The 23,093-nt window shown below is 42.6% G+C and overlaps 1 protein-coding gene across 2 annotated transcripts in view; it reads right to left on the bottom strand.

The window, feature by feature from the left end:
* Nucleotides 1-23,093, bottom strand: part of LOC124619475 (GMP reductase 1-like) — a 98,769-nt gene that overhangs the window by 33,711 nt on the left and 41,965 nt on the right. For both annotated transcript variants that reach the window (XM_047145882.1, XM_047145883.1), the window contains one exon: nucleotides 2,038-2,240. In XM_047145882.1, the coding sequence (XP_047001838.1) occupies nucleotides 2,038-2,240 (203 nt within the window). The remainder of the gene's footprint in view (nucleotides 1-2,037; nucleotides 2,241-23,093) is intronic.

Raw genomic sequence — 23,093 nt, 5'->3', positions numbered from 1 at the left:
GTACTTCTGTGCGTTGAATTGAGCTCATGATCACTTAGAGACTGCTGGTGTTTCACCACCAGCAAGAGATGATGGACTATGTTTCATCGCGTGTCATCCGCCCTGATGCCACCCACTTCGACCAACGGCCCTCCCCACGGGTGCCACCCAGCCGCAGCAAAGGCCACCTGGCAGGATGGCCATTGCCAGGAGTCCCAATGCCCCAGGGGGATGGGCATCTACCCCTTTGCATACGTGGGGAGTTAACAACGCAGGTATCAGCAGAGTGATCCCTGTGTGGTCAGGGGGGGGGGGGTACAACCAACAGGGGACATGGTGTCCCCACCAGAACGGACTGGCTACCGTGCTGGATATCAAGTGCAAAGAAGTCCACAGTCATTGTCAACACAGAAATCGATAGTGCACAGTGGAAAATGCACCCAGGAAGGTGTCCTCACCCAAGAGATGGAGAATGGGCAGGACTGCAATACGATGATGAGAAAGTATGCTGAAGATCTCAATGCACGGTGGACATGATGCACCTTGTAAGGTGCCCTTCCCCAATTGGCTCACTCTTCGAGAAAATTTTGAAGAATGGAGGTCAAACCCTACAGGGGACCATCACATAAAGGCCGAAACGTGTTAAACTCATTTTAGTCACCTAGTACAACAGGTAGGAATACCTCGGGCCTATTCTGACCCCCGGACCCGCAGGGGGTATTCCCTAGAATGGGTGGAGAAATTACAGTGCAGACGCCAGCAGCGCAATCCTTGTCAGGAGAGTACAACAGTGCAGGTACAAGGCAACCACTACAATGAACTGGCCACTGCATTATGTTTTTTGTCTGTCATGGATGGGTGCTAGGATGGTCATACAAGGGCAGATACCCTTCCCTGCACAATCTGCACATTGGAAAAATTTGGGAATGGCTGTAGCTCATATCTGGGTAAGGATGATAGAGAGATGTTATAAATAACTGAAGAGCTCATGAGAATACACCAAGGTAAGTGAAGCCATATTGTCATCACGAGATTTGGCAATGATAAGAGTGAGTGGGGAACAGAATAGGAGGAAGCAGGAACTGCATTACAGGAGAGACATAGCAGTGGTCTGGAGCCCCACACTTGCTAGGGACATATCCAAAAATGAGACATAGGCTCCCTGGGGGTTAATAACTTGGCAGGAATGTCATCTGGATTTGGTGACTATTTTTGAATATTGTGATAATCTCCAGGACCGCCTGATCAACTGTCATTTGGCAATAGTACCCTCAATAGTAATCCATCTGGCTCTTGTAAACCAGTAGACAGTTGACCATTTTCCACTGACTCTGGGTGACGCAGTTTGGGTACCAGTATGTATGGCATGCCCAATACCTTCTGAACATTCACCCTGTTCAACAATGAAAGAATAAACATTCCAGGCTGTATAAGAGAGAGCTATAAATCTGGTTGAGTTCTCTGTTGGACAGCTACACAATGACAACTCTTGATGTGACAATTGTGTTCCAATCTTCAATAGAGAAAAAACAATAAGGAGTGATGACAATCATCACTTCCAGAGCTGTACTTAGGTGATCCTGTGCCCTGGGCAGATATGCCAAATGGGTATATGACCTGCACTCCTCCAGATTGTGAGAGTCCACAGCCTTATAATATGCGCAGCTTCACTCAGTCCCCAATATTAAGACCAGCATCTTAGCTACTGTGTGAATCTGTAAGGAGTACTCAAAAGAAAGGAAATGATGGGGGATACTGACTACAAAAACAGCAGCCCTATGCATGTGTGCTGTGCAATATGTTGTTATGACTGAAGCAGACAGGATACTTTGTTATCGATCTGCTGGTAGAATTCGGTTATATTCAGGGACCCCCCCCCCCCCACCCCCCCCCCCCCCACACACACACACACACACACACACACACACACACACACACACACACACACACACACACACACACACACAGAGAGAGAGAGAGAGAGAGAGAGAGAGAGAGAGAGAGAGAGCACAGTTATAATTCAATGCAGCAACACAAAATAAGAGTACACATTATCACCTGTATTCAGCTACCCCTCCAGCATGTTTGTCCATTGCAGTGCTAGAAGACATTCCATAGAAAAGCTTGTATTTCTTCCCATTTCGCTGAATTGTTTCACCACCACACTGATCATGGCCAGCAAACATTCCCCCCATCATTACAAAATCTGCTCCAGCACCAAATGCCTTTGCTACATCACCTGGACAAGTGCAGCCTCCATCCTGAAAGAAAAAGTTGTGCTTTAACAAACTTATGTACTGTGTCACAGTCAGTCAAAACTACATAAAATGGGGCTTACAAAAACAGTCATCAAACAAATACATGGCTTCTCTACAACTTCACTTCCTTTTTCAAATAAAATTTCAAAGGTACTAATATTATGAGTAGAAAAATAATCGCATACACATCAACAAATTTTTTCTGCCTTCTCTTCTCAAGTCTTTTAGATAACTTTCCATTTTTTCCCCAATATCTCTCTTTTTCTATCCCTCCCCTCCTTTCTGTACTTTTAAATTTGCCTTTTTATATCGTGCTCCCTAAACTTTTCTTCCTATCATTATCTTGTTTCATCTGTAAAATGTTATACTTTCCAATTTTCTTTTCAAATCCTCACAGCTGTCTACTATCTGTGGGTCTACAACAGAAGCCAGGAATTTTAGTACACATTCTTTGAGACAAATATATTTATGATTGTTAAAACTGCAGCAACACGAGCAATGCATGTGACTAATATTCTAATTAAGTACACAGCAATACACACATGCATTTGATCACAGAACTACACATTATCTCTAACATTGAGAATTCAGTGTTACATGAGGCCCCCATATCCTGTTATCAGACACTCTAAATGTTGAAGTCTGGATTCCAAAAGTTACCTGGACAAGTGCGAGGAAAGTGGTATTGTTAGTTTTGCTGAGAATGAACTCTTCGTGGTTGCATCTGAGAGGAGCTGTATCTATCATTAAGAAAGTGCTAAATGTCTGCCAATTGGCATTTACAGGGTATCCCAGGAGAAATGGTCAATATCCAGGATGACAATGTACAATCATTTGAAGCAAAAAACTTCATACGAACATGTGCCCCGTTTCAAATGGTTTCTGAGATAGAAAACACTTGATGTACATTGTTATTTATATGGTCTGTTATTCAATGAACTGCCAGGTTTACATATGTACAACATTTAGTAAACATTACAATATGTGTTTTCCAAAGTATCAATTGAAAAACATATTTTAACATATTCAGCTCTAAGTATTATCGTACTGTGGCATCTGCATCTCCTTAGAGTTGACACGACTCAGTGGCGATGGTTGTCCCAGTCGGTATGATGTGGAAGGGTGTCTGTCACTCACGACAACGCCACCCAGTACGTAATAAGAAAACAAACTCCATGCCTGGTTTGGCAATATTTCAGATACCGTCTTTTGTGGTTAATGTCAATATTTCGATAGAGCAGAGCATCAATGTGTAAGCCGCTCTTCCTTCTTCACTGATAAACGTGACAATTGCACCACTCGATGACGCGATGTCTCCTTTGCCCTGAAATGATGACCACCAGTTTTCTTTTGTTGTGAGTCTATTATGCCTGGTTAGATAATGGATGTTGAATATTAATAATATAAAGTCTTGAATCTTCAATCCATCACCCAAGTTGTGCTATGGAATTGTGAGGACGTAAAGTTGATAAATTGTTTTTCCGTTGTCAAGACACCGCTACGTTGCGTGTTCAATAACTACACGACAAAATTCTAGAGATAACATATACTTCAGCAATGTTCAGAGTGTGTCGTAATCTTGGGACAAATCAATGACTGTTCACTGTTAAATAACCATGAATTCACTTTTCGCTTCATAATATTTTTATAGTCAATTAATTGTCACTAATACACATGATAATGTCTATTCAGTTATGTAGGCGACATGAAGAATTAAAGTTTGAATCCAATTTTATTGTTCCTTGTAATTAATTGTCCCTACGCTGAGCGGACACACCGATTTCTCAATCAGGGAATTGCTTCCATTTGCATCAGTAATCCTGTCGTGACCACAACTTCTGACAACTTGGCGCAATTGTACGTTCTTCCTGCTTGCATTTGTCTGTTACCTACTTGAGACTAATAATTGCTTTTCTGTCAGTGATCTTTCTTTATCAAATGTCCTTGAATGTTTGTGCTTATTCAGTATCACGGGCTATATCCCATCACAAATCTCACACAATTCAATTTCGTCATGAATCTCCATATCCCGTTATCTTGCTAATGGTAAAGATGACTTTGCTTTAGTATGACTTCTGAATAATACTTCAGTCTATATTGCAAAACTTTCAAACTTCCGATTAGCTTAAAACAATCTAGCAACACTTATATGCATGCTACGATCACAATAGTACTAGAGAGCAACTAGATAGCAACTGAAGCGAACATTTCCATTTCTGAGTTACACTGTAGTCACATCAAACTAAATTTTTGATGCGGCTACAGCTCCTTCTATGGTAAATGTTATCTTTGGCCAATTTACCATCTGGGCTTTAACCTTCATTTTTAATTATTTTGCAATTCTTTCTTTGATGTTTTTGTTGTGTATCCTATCATGTTCTTCCATTCAGTCTCTATTTCATGATAAATATTATTATTCACATGACATTCCTGTTGGTCAAATTATCACAAAGTATAAATTTTTTCGTCAGTAGCTGCCATCAGTGTCAGGATGACTAATTTTCCTACTTCTTTTACAACAGAGCGTTGGTTATTAGGGTTTCTGAAATTGGGATGTTACACATGGCCCCCAGACGATGAAGTGGGTATGTGACTTCCCACTTCAATGCCCCTAACCAGGTAAGGCCCTTGTTTTTATTGTTGGCACACTAACATGCACCCACATACACACCTATATATAAAAAATTTAAATCGTTGCAATGTTTTTTGTACAATAATATGAACTTTAGGTTCGTGTCTTATGAATAATTCATTTTTCATTTTATTTTCAGTGCATCGCCACACTGATGCTCCATCTGCACCAGACCACGCAAGCTGCAAACGTGGCCTGGTTCGAAATCAGTTTCTTCTCCTCCATCAACCATGGTAAAGCTGCCACAGCATCGGATCGTATATGGCAGCAAGTACGATCCGATTACTCGTGCTCGTCTGGTTACTCTCGATGTCCAGTGGTTGCTCTCCCAGTAGACTGCACTAACATCTCAGCACAATCTGCCCCACGAATGTCCGCATCACCACTGTTGTATATGCTGCAACAATTAGATCACTTCTCTTCTCAGTACACAACATTAGATTACACATTACTATCACAGTTCATAATGTGCATTCTGCACATTATCTATTCATTCAGTTAATAATGTTTGTGGTAAGTATGACTAGTCTATCGTCACTTCACAACTGTACTATCAGTCCATGCACAAGTACAACATTCTACACATCGGCACCATTCTACGAGTTTTTCTTTACCAGTTAGTTTTTTTTTCCTTTTTCTCAAGTCATAATATTGGTTCATTTATTCATTTCTATTCTCCTCTAATTGTCTCTCATCTTTTCCCTCCTCAAAATAAGTGATTTTGTTTAAAAAAATTTTCGTATTCCCGAATGATTGCGGTAAGATGTTTCATTGTGCTCGCGTATTCTATCTTAAACTGATGCCTCATTGATCACACAACATGTAGAGGCATGTTAGCATATGAATATCAACATCAATTATTAACTAATAATATACACATAATTATACTACTTAATAAACTTTCAATGAACAAAATGATGATTACGAACTTGTAGCTTGTTATCTTTTCTTTTTTTTTTTTTTCAGGACTTAACTACATAAAACTTCGTTGTTGCAAGAATTATTCAGCACTAATTCATTGCCTACTAATTCTATATAGAAAACTTCATAAACATTATTATAATGTCTTCCTGTTTTTTGACTTATCCTAGTTTGCATACTTAAATCTAAACTTTCAATCAACTAAAATATTTCTTTTAACTCTAAATGAGGGTACACCCCCTTTATTTTCTTGGTATCTTCATCTTCCAGCAGGTAACTTCCTTCTTGTGATATCTTAATAATTCAATATGGTCCTTTATACAAATTACACCATTTTCGATTTAATTTTCTTATCTTCGAAGATTTAGAATGTTTTTTTAATGAAACACTATCACCAACTTTATACTTTACTTCTAAACCTAGCTTTTGGTCAAATTGACGTTTTTTAAGATTTGCTTTATGTTGTGATTTTAAATATACCTTCTTTATAAATCCATTATGATCTTTTGGTTTATTATGCAGAAGTGGTAAATTACCAAGCCAATTATTATATTTTGCTGATTAAATAAGGTCTCATTCAGCAAATACCCAGTTGATATAGAAGGCACTTCATTGTACATCTCTTCAAAATCTTTGACTAATTCGATCCATCTATGGTTTTCATTAGGTACGTAACTTCTTATAAATCTATTCAATTCTCTTAAGTCTCTTTCTCTTGGGTTTCCTGACGGATTAAAGCGGGCAACGAATACTCAAAGAATTCCACATGTCTTCATTGTATCCTTCCACACTTTGCTTCGAAAATCTGATGCATTATCTGAAATGAGCATTTCAGGTTTCCCTAATGAATGCCATATACTTTCTGGATTCCTTTGATATTTTAGTTTGCCAGTAGGAACTTCGGAGGTCGAGGGAGGTCAAGAATTTCACCGCGTGAAATTTCTGCAATAGTTCTTTTAAGTTCTCAGGGCAAGTTCTTATTAATGTCGTGAGCGTCAAGAACTAGTCAAATATCGCCGTTCAGTTTAGTCACCGCTAACAATGGACTTGAGTCCAGAATGAGATTTTCACTCTACAGCAGAGTGTGCACTAATATGAAACTTCCTGGCATATTAAAACTGTGTGCCAGACCGAGGCTCAAACTCGGGACCTTTGCCTTTCGCAGGCAAGTGCTCTATCAACTGAGCTACCCAAGCACGACTCATGCCCCATCGTCACAGTGCACACTCCGCTGCAGAGTGAAAATCTCATACTGGAAACATCCCCCAGGCTGTGGCTAAGCCATGTCTCCACAATATCCTTTCTTTCAGGAGTGCTAGTTCTGCAAGGTCCGCAGGAGAGCTTCTGCAAAGTTTGGAAGGTAGGAGACGAGGTACTGGCAGAAGTAAAGCTGTGACGACGGGGCGTGGGTTGTGCTTGGGTAGCTCAGTTGGTAGAGCACTTGCCCACGAAAGGCAAAGGTCCTGAGTTCGAGTCTCGATCTGGCACACTGTTTTAATCTGCCAGGAAGTTTCAATGGACTTGAGTATTCGGAAGTTGAAGTCTCAATTATTACCCAATCTGTCATCTTTTTTATTTCTTTCATCACAGCTTCTCTTTTCAACCAGGGGCCTGAATAAGTAGTTTTACAATACGTAGAGTGGGGGTACGTTTGAATACAATATTGAAAATCCTTAATTACGCCTGGTTTCTTATTAGATACAGGCAAATATTTATGCAATACTTCTCCCAATTCATCCTGTTGTTTTGTTGATACATGTTCCGATTCGCAGACTTTTTCTACGATGCTTGATACATCTGTCTCAGTATCAGTTTGTCTAACACAATCAGTACCCTTCAAATGCAAAGTATTCACAGGTAGACAATTAACTGTTATGTTTTGGCAATACTTTCCCAAAATAATCTTTTTCTTTAATAAAGTTACCCTAAATGGTTTGCCTTTACCTATAAAAATATGTACACCCTCCTTAATATCAATTACTGCACCGTAGTCACATAAAAAATCCATTCCCCAAATACACGGCATTGATATTCAAGACACTACCAAGAAAGTGCATTCAATGGCTACTCCTTGTAGTTCTACCATCACCCATACCTGTTTAATGATTAGTTGCGCTTTAGCACTAAATGCCCCTGACAACGTGTGGCCTGTTACTGTTGAGGTTTTTTTTTTTTGTTGCCGACTAACCATATTCAAGCAAACTCATCGTCATCACACTAACCGCCGCCCCTGTATTATAAGTACATTAATCAGTATGTCATTAATTTTTACTTTGGCAATTGCTTGCAACGTATACCCACTCTCATTCATTTCCTGTTTTGGATCCAACATGTGATCTTCCCAAATATCAGTTTTCTTACTACATTCCAGGATATTTATTAACTCGTGAAGTTTGCCTCCGTCCTCAACACCAGCCACCCGAGAAAGGCCTAAAATGACTGGCATTAGTTTGACCATCCATCTTTTAGGCCCCTTGACTGTTCATGCACCTCAGCTACATGAATTTCGTTTCCTGTTTGTGGATATGGATTGTCCACAACTACATCACTTCCGTCTGATAACGATATGGGTCTGCTGGACCCAGAATATGCACCTGTATTATTAGAGTTTCCCCAACATACATTGTGCATCGCACAATTTCTCCAATTTGATTTATTCTGTGACTCCACAGGAATGCAATTATTCTGCCATCTTCACAACATTGACTATTCAACAATTGCCACCCCCCCCCCCCCCCCCCCCACACACACTTTCTTTTCCTGTTGGTAGTTACGATGTAAACTCGTTGAAAACCTCCCGCTCCAGGCACTTGGTTATTATTTCCTACAAAACAAAATTCCCTTTTGAATATTGGTAATTCATGTTCCAATAATGATTTTTCTTTTGTCCGCGATCTAAATGATCATTACTGCTCTTAGAATTACAGTAATTTCGGTAAAATTCTGGAAGACGACTGTTAATTTGATTGCCACTGTTCCAGTTGTTATTACTTGTGTTATTCCTAGAATAATAATAGTTATTGTTATACTATGCCACTGTTTAGCATCCTCCATCAGCATGTCGATAGAATCGATTACTGATAGGAATTGTTGTATGTCAGAGTCAGGAACATGAATTAGTTTTTCGCGAATATTTAAAGGAAGCCTGCCCATCAATATTCAAATCACTTCTCTACTCGAAATCGGTTTGGTCCAATAACGCATCTTATTAAAATAGCATTTGAAATACTGCCTAAGTATTTCCTTTTTCAAGTTGTAAAATTCTGGTTGGTATACTTCCTTCTGTAGTTTCTCTTGTTTACTTAAGGACCAATATTTAGCTAAAAATAATCTTTCAAACTCAGAAGACGTGTTGCAGGTCTCTCTGACTTCAGCGGCCCATAACGCTACTTCTCCTACAATTTTCGATACTATAAACTGTAATTTATAGTACTCCATCTAACTATGGGGAAATATTCTTTTAAAGGAATTTTAAATACTCTGGGGTTGCTATTATTCTTTTCATTTGAAAATGTCGGGAACTGTTGGCTTTTGAAAATACTATGTTCTACTTTTAATGGCGAAATGCATCCTCTCTGAATGTAAGGATCACCCTTCTAGTCTGATTGGCTGTTCGTTTCCCACGGTTCCCCTACTTACGTGCTATGTTGCACTCACAGGCGTTTTCTCTCACAGTTGATTTCATGTTGTTACGTATTTGTTCAATTTCCTCCTTGGAATTGCTTTCTGACGGTTGCTCGGAAGACCGAGTGATACTAATTGCTGATTGACAGGGCCATTAGCACATTCATCGACAATTTTGTCTTTAATTTGCCAAAATTCTTTTACAAAGGTCTCTGTCAAAGAATTATTGGTCATCACCTGTCCCCATACTTGCTTTTGGGCACTCTAAATAGCTGAACGCACCTTTCCGTCATCTTCTACTGTTTTGTTTTCTATCCATTCAGACAGACTTCCTCTTAGTTTCCTAGTTTAATGTAGCATATATGTAACTACTTTACTTATTGAATTTTTCTCGAAATCTTTCAAACAATCAGTTAATCCCTTGATACAGCTGTTATTCTCAGCTAAGGCATCAACCTTTCCAGACACAGCCTCAAACTGTTCTGAAAAAGTATTGACACTTTCACTGATTTTATCTGCACAGTCAATAATTCTAACCTCCTCCTCCTCCTCCTCCTCCTCCTCCTCCTCCTCTCCCCCCCCCCCCCCCCCCCCATCGGTTGGCTAGCCTTGACTCTAGAATTTCAAACTTATTATCAACTTTAGCCTTTTGTTCAACAAATTTGGCCTCCCAAATGGCAATTATATTAACCTCTTGTTCCGCACATTTAGTTTCTAATGCCTGTTGCTGATCACTAAACTTAGCATCAATAGATGCTTGCTGCTCTGTTAAACTAGCATCAATTTCAGATACTTATTCTCTAACAAGGCCTGCTGTTCCACTAACTTATTGTCCATGTCAGAGAATTTAAACTTTAAATCATCCACCATAGTCAATTTTGCTACTATAGCAGTAAAGACATCTATATTTCCTGACCCTGTTGATGTAATATTTGTCATGTAATCATTGACTGCTTGTTCCTTAGGCTCGGAATTATTACCATCAGATTCCATTTTCTTGCTTTCTAACCCAGAGCCAGATACATTAGGGATGTTAATTTTGTCTAACTCTGCGAAAGATTCTATTCCCACATTGACAATCGTTCTATTGATCTCCTCATGGTCTGATACTTCACTCAATTCATCACAGGATTCTGGAACAGTTTTTTCGAAATCGCTATGTAACTTTCTACCTCTTCTTGACATGATGTAAATTTTGTTAACTACTTTTTACTAGTACCAACACCAACTGTAACCATAATTGTCACACAATACTAAACTTACTATCTACTTGACACCAGCACAATGAAATACTCACAATTACCAATTTGGTGAAGTAACAAAATCTATCGTACCTGAATAATCACTTATTTTGAGTAGTGACTACTGTTTGTATAGTGCTTGCATGTTGTTGCAGTCTCGCTCACGTCACTGCCAGCCGCTGATGTTGCTGTCTCGACCGACGTTCTGCTCTGTTCCTGTTCTCCAATGCGTTGCATCGCTCTGTCTGCAGATGTCTCTTAATCACGAAGCATCTACCCTCACGTTGGTGTCGTGGTGGCGTCAAGCTCTGCACATTGTGTCGTTTGGCACTGTCAGGCCCCACATTGTATGCACCAAATAATGTGGCGTCTGCGTCTCCTTAGAGTTGACACGACTCAGTGGCGATGGTTGTCACTGTCGGTATGACATGGAACGGTGTCCATCGCTCACAACAATGTCACCATTTCAGATACTGTCTTTCGTGATTAATGTCAATATTTCAATAGAGCAACGCATCAGAATGTGTAAGCCGCTCTTGCTTCTTCACTGATAAACGTGGCAATTGCACTGCTCAATGACGTGATGACTCCTTTGACCTGAAATGGTGACCACCAGTTTTCTTTTGTTGTAAGTCTGCAACAGACTATTCAGCTTGTGCGAACTGGCTAACTATAGTTCTTTTCTTTATTATGCCCAGTTAGATAATGGATGTTAATATTAATAATATAAAGTCTTGAATCTTCAGTCCACCACCCAAGTTGTGCTGTGGAATTGTGAGAATGTTAAGTTCATAAATTGTTATTCCGTCGTCAAGATGCCGCTACGTCGCATGTTCAATAACTACACGACGATAACATATACTTAAGCAATGTTCAGAATGCGTTATAATCTTGGGACAAATTGATGACTGTTCACTGTTAAATAACTATGAATTCACTTTTCACTTCATAATATTCTAATAGTCAATTAATTGTCACTAACATACATGATAATGTCTAGTCCATTATTTAGGTGACATGAAGAATTAAAGTTTGAATCCAATTTTATTGTTCCTTGTAATTAATTGTCCCTACGCTGAGAGTGCACACCGATTTCTCACTCAGGGAATTGCTTTAGTTTGCATCAGTAATCCTACCGTAGACGACAACTTCTGACAACTCAGCGCAATTTTACATTCTTCGTGTTTGCATTTGTCTGTTACCTACTCGAGACTAATTATTGTTTTTCTGTCGGTCTGTCAGCGATCTTTCTTTTTCAATGTCCTTGAATGTTCGTGTTTATTCAGTATCATGAAGGCTAAGTCCCATCACAAATCTCACACAATTCAATTTCGTCACGAATCTCTGTATCCCATTATCTTGCTAACGGTTTAAAGATGACTTTGCTTTAGTATGATTTCTGAATAATACTTCAGCCTATATCGTAAAACTTTCAAACTTTTGATTAGCTTAAGACAATCTAGTAGTGCTTAAGTGCATGCTACTATCGCAATAGTACTAGAGAGCGACTAGATAGCAACTGAAGCTAACATTTCCATTTTTGAGTTACATTGTAGTCACATCGAACTTCCTTTTCGATGCGGCTACAACTCTCTTCTATGGTAAATGTTAACTTAGGCCAATTTACCATCTGGGCTTTAACCTTCGTTATTAATTATTTTGCAATTATTTCTTTGATGCTTTTGATGCGTTTCCTGTCATATTCTTTCATTCAGTCTCTATTTCATGATAAATATTATTATTCACATGACATTCCTGTTGATCAAATTATCACAAGTATAAATTTTGTCATCAGTAGCTGCCGTAAGTGTCAGGACGACTATATTTCCTACTTCTTTTACAACAAAGGGTTGTTTATTAGGGTTTCTGTAAATTGGGCGATACAGTACACAACACATTACAGCAGTTGTACAATTCACAATAAATGTTCGAATATCCCACTGCCAACTTCAGTATATTTGTGTATCCTTGCTTGTTGCTTGTCTGAGTGCCTCTACACATTCCTTAATGAGAGCAGCAGATTCCACGGTGTAACCAAGTAGTTAATTTTGTGTATTCACCATCTGTTTGCACATCCCAGACTTCACCCAGTCCCATAAACAAAAAATCTAATGGCGTAAGATCTGGCAATCTTTGTGGCCAGTTAACTGTACTAAAATAACCAATCCAGCAATCGGGGTAAGTACAATTGAGACGTTCCCTCGCTCATCTAGCAAGAAGTGTACAGGCCGGTTGGTTGGTTGGTTGGTTGGTTGAGGTTAAAGGGACCAAACAGCAAGGTCATCAGTCCCTTGTTTCAAATAGACTCCATTCTACTAACGGGACATCTCAGTATAGTCAGAAAAATAAAACGGATAAAGGGGAAACGTAAAAGGGGCAGTCACGTTGTCATTAGTAAAAACAAATGAGGGAAGTTGGCAAGAGAACGAACCCAACACTATGCTGAAACAGCATAGGCAAGACCACCTGTGACTTAAAAGGTACAACTGCTATAATGCAGAAAGTACGTATGGGAATAGAAAAACTAACCAAGCCTTAAAAAGAAGGGGTAAAAACAGAGTAAAAGGGAAAGAAAAGAGGATTCCGGTCAGGGAGGTGAATCGGGAATCTCTGAACACTGCCTACAGTGGGAGACACCCAAACACTCACCGCCCTGCCCCAACACCAGAGGGAGATTAAAAACTTTAAAACTGAGAATAAAAACCACTCTCCCGGAGGAAACCTAGAACCAGAGAGACCATCCGGGAATCGTCAGCCAACATCAAAGGTAAAGTGTGGGGGAGTCTGTACTTAGCACGCAGAGCCAAAAGAAGGGGGCATTCAACCAAAATGTGGGCCACTGACTGGAAGGCTCCACAACCACATAGCGGGGGTGGCTCATCACGCTAAAGGAAACCATGGGTCAGCCTGGTATGGCCAATGCGGATACGACACAGTGTGGTCGAGTCCTTGCGGGAGAGGCTAAAGGAAGAACGCCATGGGCCTGTATTCACCTTAATGGCACGAAGTTTATTAGACAGTGGAGTAGCCTCCCAAGAATTGGCCCATGACTGTGCAAAGTGGGATTTGATGTGAAGCCGTAAATCCGCTGCAGGAGGGGTTACAGAAAACGGGGGGTAAGTAACTGCTCCCCCAGCCAAACGATCAGCGAGCTCATTACCCGGGATACCCACATGGCCCGGGACCCATAGGAAGTCAATGGAACAAGCAGCACGGTGAAGATCAGCGAGATGGTCATGGATGGCAGAGACCAAGGGATGGCGCGAAAAACACCGGTCAATAGCAAGAAGGCCACTCATCGAGTCCGTACATAACAAAACGCGGTTGTGTTGGGATTGTTTAATAAAGGTAAGGGCCCGGGAAATTGCCATCAATTCCGCAGTAAACACCCCACGTGAGGGTGGCAGTAGATGATTTTCCGTTCCAACAAAGGACGTGAAGGCATACCCAACATGATCAGCAGATTTAGAGCCATCAGTGTAAAAAACAACAGCATCCCGAAACTCCCATAAAATTTGGCGGAAAAAGGAACGGAACACCACCGGGGGGATGGAATCTTTCGGACCGCGGCGGAGATCCATCCGAATTCGAGGCCGAGGAACTAACCAAGGAGGGGTGGAGGGGAGGGAGCGAGGAAGACAGGACAAAGAAGGAAGCCGAAAATCACGGGTAAGAGACGCAAGGCGCAGCCCAACCGGTAAACCCGCCCGAGGGCGGGAGTCAGGCGGGCGACGTCCATGGTCTGGGAATAGGATAGAATAGGAAGGATGAGCGGGAGAAGAACGGATAGTAAGGGCATAAGACACCAGAAGCTGGGACCGCCGAACAGAAAGGGGGGGGATCCCAGCTTCAACCAGGAGACTATCAACAGGGCTAGTAGGGAAGGCACCGGTGGCCAAACGGATACCATGATGGTGGACTGGATCCAGCACGTGCAGCGTGGAAGGAGCAGCTGAACCATAAACTTGACAACCATAGTCCAAACGTGACAGAACTAGAGCACGATAAAGACGGAGGAGGAGGGAACGGTCCGCACCCCAGGAGGAGTGGGCAAGGAAGCGAAGGACATTGAGTTTACGGAAACATCCTACCTTCAGGAGTCTGATATGGGGCAGCCAAGTGAGCTTGTTGTCGAAAAGAAGACCTAGGAAACGAAACTGTGGAACCACAGGCAATCTTTGTGCAGCGAGATAGAGCTCTGGATCAGGGTGGACGGTAGTACGGCGACAGAAGTGGACCACCCGGGATTTTAAAGGAGAGAATTGAAACCCGTGGGAGAGGGTCCATGCAGAGGCACGCCGTATAGCCACCTGGAGCTGCCGTTCTGCAGATGGCATCGAGGAGGAACTAACCCAAATGCAGAAATCATCCACATACAGGGCAGGGGCGACCAAGGGACCGACAGAGGCCACAAGTCCATCGATAGCAATGAGGAAAAGAAGGACACTCAAGACAGAACCCTGTGGGATGCCCGTTTCCTGGGTCCGTGGAGAACTGAAAGCAGTACCAACTCGAACTCTGAATGACCGATGGATCAGGAACTGGCAGATAAAAATCGGGAGTGGGCCCCGAAGACCCCACTGATGAAGGGTTAGTAAGATGTGATGGCGCCAGGCCGTGTCATAGGCCTTGCGAAGGTCAAAAAACACTGCAACCAAATGGCGACACTGGGAAAAAGCCTGCCGAACTGCGGATTCCGAGCGAAGCAAATGATCGATTGGAGATCGTCCCTCTCGAAAGCCACACTGGTAAGGGGACAATAGATCCCGAGATTCGAGGACCCAAGTGAGCCGACGGGCGACCAGCCGTTCAAGTAACTTACAACCAACATTGGTCAAACTAATTGGCCGATAGCTGTCAACAGATAGGGGGTTCTGACCAGGCTTAAGGACAGGAACCACAATGCTATCCCTCCACTGAGAAGGGAAGTCACCCTGGAGCCAGATACGGTTAAACACCCGAAGAAGATGGTGCCGTTGTGGAGCACTGAGATGTTGAAGCAGCTGGTTATGAATGGAATCTGGGCCAGGAGCCGTATCATGAGAAGCAGATAGAGCAGAAAGAAATTCCCATTCAGTGAAAGGTTCGTTGTAAGATTCTGACTCACAAGTGGTGAAACATAAGGTGACAGCTTCAGCCTGCTGTTTTTGATGAAGGAAAGCAGCTGGATAGGAGGCCGACGCTGATGCCACTGCAAAATGGGTCGCAAGATGTTCTGCGAGAACTAATGGGTCCGTACAAATGCCATCTGGGAGGTGAAGGCCTGGGAGGGTGGACTGCCGATGGCAACCTTGGAGAGAGCGAAGTGTAGCCCATACCCGTGACAGAGGGACAGTGGAACCAAGGGAAGAAACGAATCGTTCCCAACATATCCGCTTGCTCTGTTTGATTAAATAACGGGCTTTAGCGCGAAGGCGCTTAAAGGTAGAAAGGCTGGCTACAGATGGGTGCCTCTTAAAGTGTTGCAAAGCTCGACGGCGATCACGGATGGCAATGGCAATGGCCGTACTCCACCACGGGACTTGCCGACGACGAAATTGTCCAGATGAGCGCGGGACAGCAAGGTTAGCAGCGCGAACAATCGCGTCAGACACGTCACGTAGGACGTCATCTATACAACCCGACAAAGAGGGAGAAAACTCGACCTGTGCAGTATATAGAGGCCAATCGGCGCGGTGGAAAGACCAACGAGGTAACCTCTCCATCGGGGAGCGGGAAGGGAGCGTGATAATCAACGGGAAATGGTCACTATCACAAAGGTCGTCGTGTGGCGACCAGTGTAATGAAGGGAGGAGAGAGGGAGAAGAAAGAGAAAGATCAATGGCAGAAAAGGTACCATGACCAGCACTGAAATGAGTAGGGGAGCCATCATTAAGAAGGCACAGGTCGTGGTCTGCAATAAATTGGTCGATAAGAAGACCTCGTCTAGATGGAAAGGCACTGCCCCACAAAGGATGATGAGCATTAAAATCCCCAAGGAGGAGGAAGGGAGGAGGAAGTTGCTGAAGAAGGGTGGTTAAGGCAGCAGGTGTAAGAGTTCTGTCAGGAGGGAGATAAAGATTGCATACTGTGACTGCAGAGTCTAAGTGGACCCTAACAGCAACCGCTTCCAATGTAGTTTGGAGAGGAATCCACGTGCTAGCAATGTCTGTACGGACCAACGTACAAACGCCACCAGAAGCCCGCAAGGGTCTGACCCGATTTCGACAGAAAACACGGAACCCACGGAGGGTCGGTGAGTGAGCATCAGTAAAATGAGATTCCTGGAGAACCACACAAGCTGCTGAGTAGGACGAAAGAAGGGATTTCAATTCCGGAAGGTGACGATAGTAGCCATTACAATTCCATTGGAGAACCACAGAACGATGGTTTAAATGAGGGCTGAACACGCTAAATCCAGTCATACCGCCGGGTCCCCACCCGTCACCGACAAGGAGGGGGCGACATCCATAAACGACAGGTCAGAATCCGGTTGTGAAGCCGGGGAAGGGACCTCCGGTGACACCAGAGGCTCTTTGACCCGGGACTTATGTTTCTTCTTCTTTTCAGGCTGAGATCGAGGAGGGCTGTGTGGCATAATGGAGCCAGCTGCAGCAAGATCAGGAACAGAAAGAGACCGGGCGACCTGGGGGCCGATAGACCGCGGCTCTCGCGGTCGCCGCGCTGCAGCAGACCTTTGACCTGGAAGGTGCCGGGAAGGGGCATCCCGGGAGAGGCGCCCTTGACCGACAGACGCCGAAGGAGTGGGACACTTCTCCGGCTGGGGAGGGGGAGCGGCGCCCAGAGGAGAAGGTGTGGGAGCCGCAGGGGAGGGGGGAAGGAGAGGGGTCCGGGACGGGGGTAAGGAAGGGGGAGGAAGGGATGAAGATGTAACCAAGGCGTAACTAGATGTCATGGACACAGGGTGCAATCGTGCATATTTCTTACGGGCCTCTGTGTAGCTTAAACGATCAAGAGACTTATACTCCTGTATCTTTTTTTCTTTCTTATAAACTGGGCAATCTGCTGAACGTGGAGAATGACTACCATGACAATTTACACATACAGGAGGGGGAACACAGGGACTCCCCTCATGGAGTGGACGTCCACAGTCACCACAGAGAGGGTCCTGGGTACAGCGAGAAGACATGTGGCCAAAACGCAAGCACTTAAAACACCGCATAGGAGGTGGGATGTACGGCTTCACATCACAGCGATAGACCATAATCTTAACTTTCTCAGGAAGGGTATCCCCTTCAAAGGCCAGGATAAAGGCACCAGTATCAATACGATTATCTTTAGGACCCTTCTGAACACGCCGAACAAAGTGAACACCCCGCCGTCTGAGATTGTCCCGAAGTTCCTCATCAGTTTGAAGGATGAGGTCTCTGTGAAAAATCACACCTTGTACCATATTTAGAGACTGGTGAGGGGTAATGGACACGGGAATTGTGCCAAGATGGGTACAGGCACGAAGGGCCGCAGATTGGGCAGCCGAAGCAGTTTTTATCAGTAATGAACCCGACCGCATCTTGCTCAGGGAGTCCACTTCGCCGAACTTGTCTTCAATGTGTTCCACAAAGAATAAAGGTTTGACACTGGTGAAAGTATCTCCATCAGTCCTGGTGCAAACTAGATAACGGGGGAAAGGTTTTGCCCCTAGACGACGGGCCTGACCCTCCTCACAGGGGGTAGCCACGGAAGGGAAGGCCGAAGGGGCAAGAGAAGCAGCACTTGAGGAATCAGTACCACGCAGAGAGACGGCCGCAGAAGAGTGGCCAGAGGTTTGGACCCTTATGCGTTTCATCTGCATAGCGTCCGCCCTGATACCACCCACTCCGATCAGGGGCTCTCCTCACGGGCGCCACCCAGCCACAGCAAGGGCCGTCTGGCACGGCGGCCATTGCCGGGAGTTCCGATGCTCCAGGATGACGAGCAACCACTCCAAGGCATGCATGAGGAGGTCACAGCTCAGGTATCAGAAGTGTGATCCCTGTGTGTTCAGGGGGCTCAACCAAAAGGGTACATAGCGACCCCACCACACGGGCTGGCTACCGTGCTGGCTATGCACCCTAGCATCAGACAACGACGTAGAAGAAAAGGTGGAATATACTAGGAGGGCACACGTCGGAGACACTAGGTAAGGTGCTCTTCCCCAAATGGCTCACACTACGGAAGAGGAATTTTGGAATGGAGGTCAAACCCCAGAGGGGGACCAAGGAATGCCAAAAGGAGGAGATGATTACGCAACAAAGCCAGAGTGTAAAACCAACAGAACCAGGAGGATAGCGGGGGCCAACATAAGCAAGGACACCAATAGAGGGAGAGGAGAGGGCGAGGGGAAAGGGGTATGGAGGGGAAAGGAGGGGAAGGGAAAGGAAATGCAGCCCGGGAGAGAAAGAAGGCTGCAATGGCTCGGGGCCCCGTGCTCGCCACGCATGCATCCACAAAAGAGTTGTGGACCCCCTGGGGGGGTGTACAGGCCGGAAGTACATCACAGTTTTCATGGCAAAAAGATTCCTGAGCAAAGATATTGAAAGCAACAATCAAATGAAACTTAGCAAAGGTTGGGTGGTAAAAAATACAGGGCATGCTGCTAGTCCAAAAACAACTGTACGTTAAACCACTTCTTTCTCTCAAACTATTTAGAAAAGGGCGTATGCGCATAGCATGTTTCTTGCTTTCAAAGAGTACTCTTGTCACATCCCTGAATACTGACCATTTCTCCTGCGACACATTGTACATTACAGTTCCAATTGCCAGGTTAACAACAGTTTCCAGGGTCAACAAAAATTTTATTTTCAACAATACATGTAATTATAGACCAAATTTAAAAATTTAAGATACTTTTAGTATCTAGTCATTAAGAGCTACAATCTTATATTGAAGATATAATGCAAGAAGATAAGTAGTAAAATTCAGAACTATGCATATGTCTTGAAATAGTGTAACTCACAGTATGCAAATTACTCAAGAGTGCATTCATTTAGTATTTGAGAATGATAGCACTTAGCAACTCTCAACAAACTTTACACATTATTTCAAACTTTTTTGAAAATTTTTCCCACACTCTCATGCAGATGCCGCTCACATAAACATGACTACAGCCTAGCACCTGAAGCCAGACTCTGTCTGTCTGTCTGTCTGTCTGTCATCTTTTTATTGACAAATGCCTTGTTGGCCAAAAGCTCATTTGTGACAGTCTTTTTGTTGTGCCTATCTGTAACTCAGCATCTCCACTATATAGTGAGTAGCAACTATTCTTTTCATAACATTGTTACAGTCCATTCTGGATTTTCCATTGTTTGTGTTCTCTCTACTGATACTTGGGCTAGGTAGGGAATCCAAAATATTTGAATTTGATAATCAAACCGTTGTATTTTTAGTGTATATTTTACAAATCTACATGTTTCAGTATATTGTTGGGTGAAGTTTTACTTCATAAGGCACAGTTTCTTACTTATTATACATGTGTAACTGTAACAGCAAATAGGCTCTAAGACAAGAAAACAACATACCATGAGGGACTTATCTTAATGGGACAGAAATGTGTACATGTGATGTACATGTACAGACAAGAGGATGATTACAGTTTTAAAGAAAGAGAAGGTGCTTCTCAAATTGAGCCAGTCAGTAACACATGGTCCATCTCTGGCCCTCATGCAAGCAGTTATTCAGCTTGGCATTGATTGATAGAGTGTACATTAGATGATGAAAATCCTGGGATGGTTGGAAGGCCCTAACCATAATGCTCCACATGTTCTCAATTGGGGAAAGATCTGGCAACCTTTCTGGCTAAGGTAGGGTTTTGCAAGCATTAAGACAAGCAGTAGATAATCTCACTGTGTGCAAGGGGGCATTATCTTGCTGAAATTTAAACCCATGATGGCTTGCCATGAAGGGCAACAAAATGGCACATAGAGTATCGTCAACATACCACTGTGCTTTAAGGTAGCCATGGATGATAACAAAAAGGGTCCTGCTACGAAAAGAAATGGCAACCCTGACCATCACTTCTAGTCATCAGGCTGCATGATGAATGACTGACGAGTTGGTATTCCACTACAATCCAGGGCATCGCCAGACATCTTCACTGGTCAATGGGGCTCAAATTGAAATGGGGCTCATCACTGATGAGTCTACTTCGAATAGAGCCACGATGACCTTGAAGACATGTCTGGAGATGCCCTGGACAGTGATGGGATACCAACTTGAGTCGCCCACCATACAGCTCAATACCCAGGAGTGGTCTGGGATGCCATTTTTTTCATAGCAGGAGCCCTTTATTTGTCATCCATGGCACCCTTACAGCATAGCAATACATCGACGATATTCTACAGCTGTTTTGCTGTCCTTCATGGCAAGCCATCCTCATCTAACATTTTAACTAGTAAGTTTCCACCTGTGCACAGCAAGAGTTTCTACTGCTTGTCTTCGTGTCTGGAAAACTCTAAATTGGGCAGCAAGGTCACCTGATCTCTTCCCAATTGAGAATGTTTGGAGCATTATGGGCAGGATCCTCCAGCCAGCTTGGGATTTTGAGTGTGCAGAATTTGGCATGGTGTCTCTCAGGAAGACACCCAACAACTTGATCAATCAGTGACTGCTTGCATAAGGCCCATAGGTGGACCAATGCCTTACTGCCTTGCTCAATGGTGAAGCTATCTCTCTCTTGAATAAATCATCCACTTTTTCTGAAAGTGTAAACATTTGTCTATACATGCACATCACATCTGCTGGTTTCTGTCCCATTCAGATAATTCCTTCTTTTGGAGTGTAGTCTTTTAAAACTGCAATTTTTTGTTAATGTTATACGTATTTAACACTAGTTTTGTGTGGGTGCTGTATTGACAGATTCAATGAGTATCTCTGTCAAGTTTAGGTGATCTCTACATGGAATAAATATCCCCATTTGAAACAATGTCTTTAGTATCCACTTACACTTACTTTAATCGTGGTTCATATTTTGACTGTACATATTTGTGATTCAAAGTATGTTTCTCTTTTTATAATTATAAGCAGAAGGAAAAAAATAAAGTAACAACAACAAAAAAATATTAAATTTAAAGGCAACATCCTCCACACCAGCACCACCTGCCAGCAAGAACTCATACAACTGTATAGTTTTTAAACCAGTATTTAGTTGATACCCTGATTAGGTATTGAGGTATCAATTCTAGTATTGATACTAAACCTCATTTCAAAAGTTTCAGGTTATTTGTGAGCGAACCTGTGAAAACATTTTTTAACTTTTTAAATTTTTGGACCTTGATGATGTATAACAAATTCCTTTTATTCTTTACGTTTCTTTCATCTTAATGGCAGATATCTGATAATGCCAGATGCTGAATCATCATAATAAATAAAGACATTTTATTTAGCAATCTAAAACATTTTATTCATAAAACATAGATGACATGGGGTCAAACTTCATTCACTTATAGCACCTCATGTAAGGTGGGTGGTTGGTTGGTTGGGGATTGTTGGTTGGGGTTGGTTGGTTTGGGGGAGGAGACCAGAAAGCGAGGTCATCAGTCTCATTGAACTACGGAAGGTGGGGAAGGAAGTCGGCCATGCCCTTGTGCCCTTTCAAAGGAACCATCCCAGCATTTGCCTGAAGTGATTTAGGGAAATCACGGAAAACCTAAAGCAGGATGGCCAAACACAGGATTAAACTGTCATCCTCCCAAATGAGAGTCCAGTGTGCTAACCACTGTGCCGCCTTGCTCGGTTGTACATAAGATTTTACGTAACACCAGAAAACCATAATCTTAACTTTCCCGGTAATAAGTCCATTGCAAAATTCCAGATAAAAACTTCCGTATATACCTTCTCATCTTGAGGCCAGAACACGATGAGAAAAATTGACACTAGGTCTTTCCAAAGTTGCATGTAGTCCCTTATCTGTGGAAGGTTACACACTTAATCATATTTTGGTTCCTGTGAGAGGGGATTGCGAGAGTGATGTCACCAAGTTTGTCACAGTTAACAACATCCACAACATTGGGGGAGCCCATTTTAATCACCACAGATCCATTTTGCATTTTGTTTCTTGACATGCCCTTGACATACTGGTCTTCAATTTCCTCTACAAAAAATTATGTTTGGGTATTTAAGGGGAGCCGGAACGATCCATCTCCTCCATGTTAATTTTCGCAAATAGAAGGAACATTTTTTATAAAACCATTAAACATATTGCTCTGAAATTTGGACTACATGTTCAGTGAATATTTCTCTACAAAGTTATAATGCCATGTCAAGAAATATTTATTGGTTTTTGTTTTACAATTTTTTTTAAAACAGATGCTAATTTTTTCTTTAAAATTTTGCAGTTTTCCTTCTATAACTCATGAATCATACAATATTTTTTTTACAATTTGTTACAAAAATGAAGGAAAAGAAGTAAACAATATTGTGTATAAATTTCATTGATATACTGTTAGCAATTTTTGAGAAAAT

Source organism: Schistocerca americana, chromosome 6, assembly GCF_021461395.2.
Source record: "Schistocerca americana isolate TAMUIC-IGC-003095 chromosome 6, iqSchAmer2.1, whole genome shotgun sequence".
NCBI lineage: Eukaryota > Metazoa > Arthropoda > Insecta > Orthoptera > Acrididae > Schistocerca > Schistocerca americana.
This window is presented reverse-complemented; position numbering and strand designations above follow the sequence as displayed.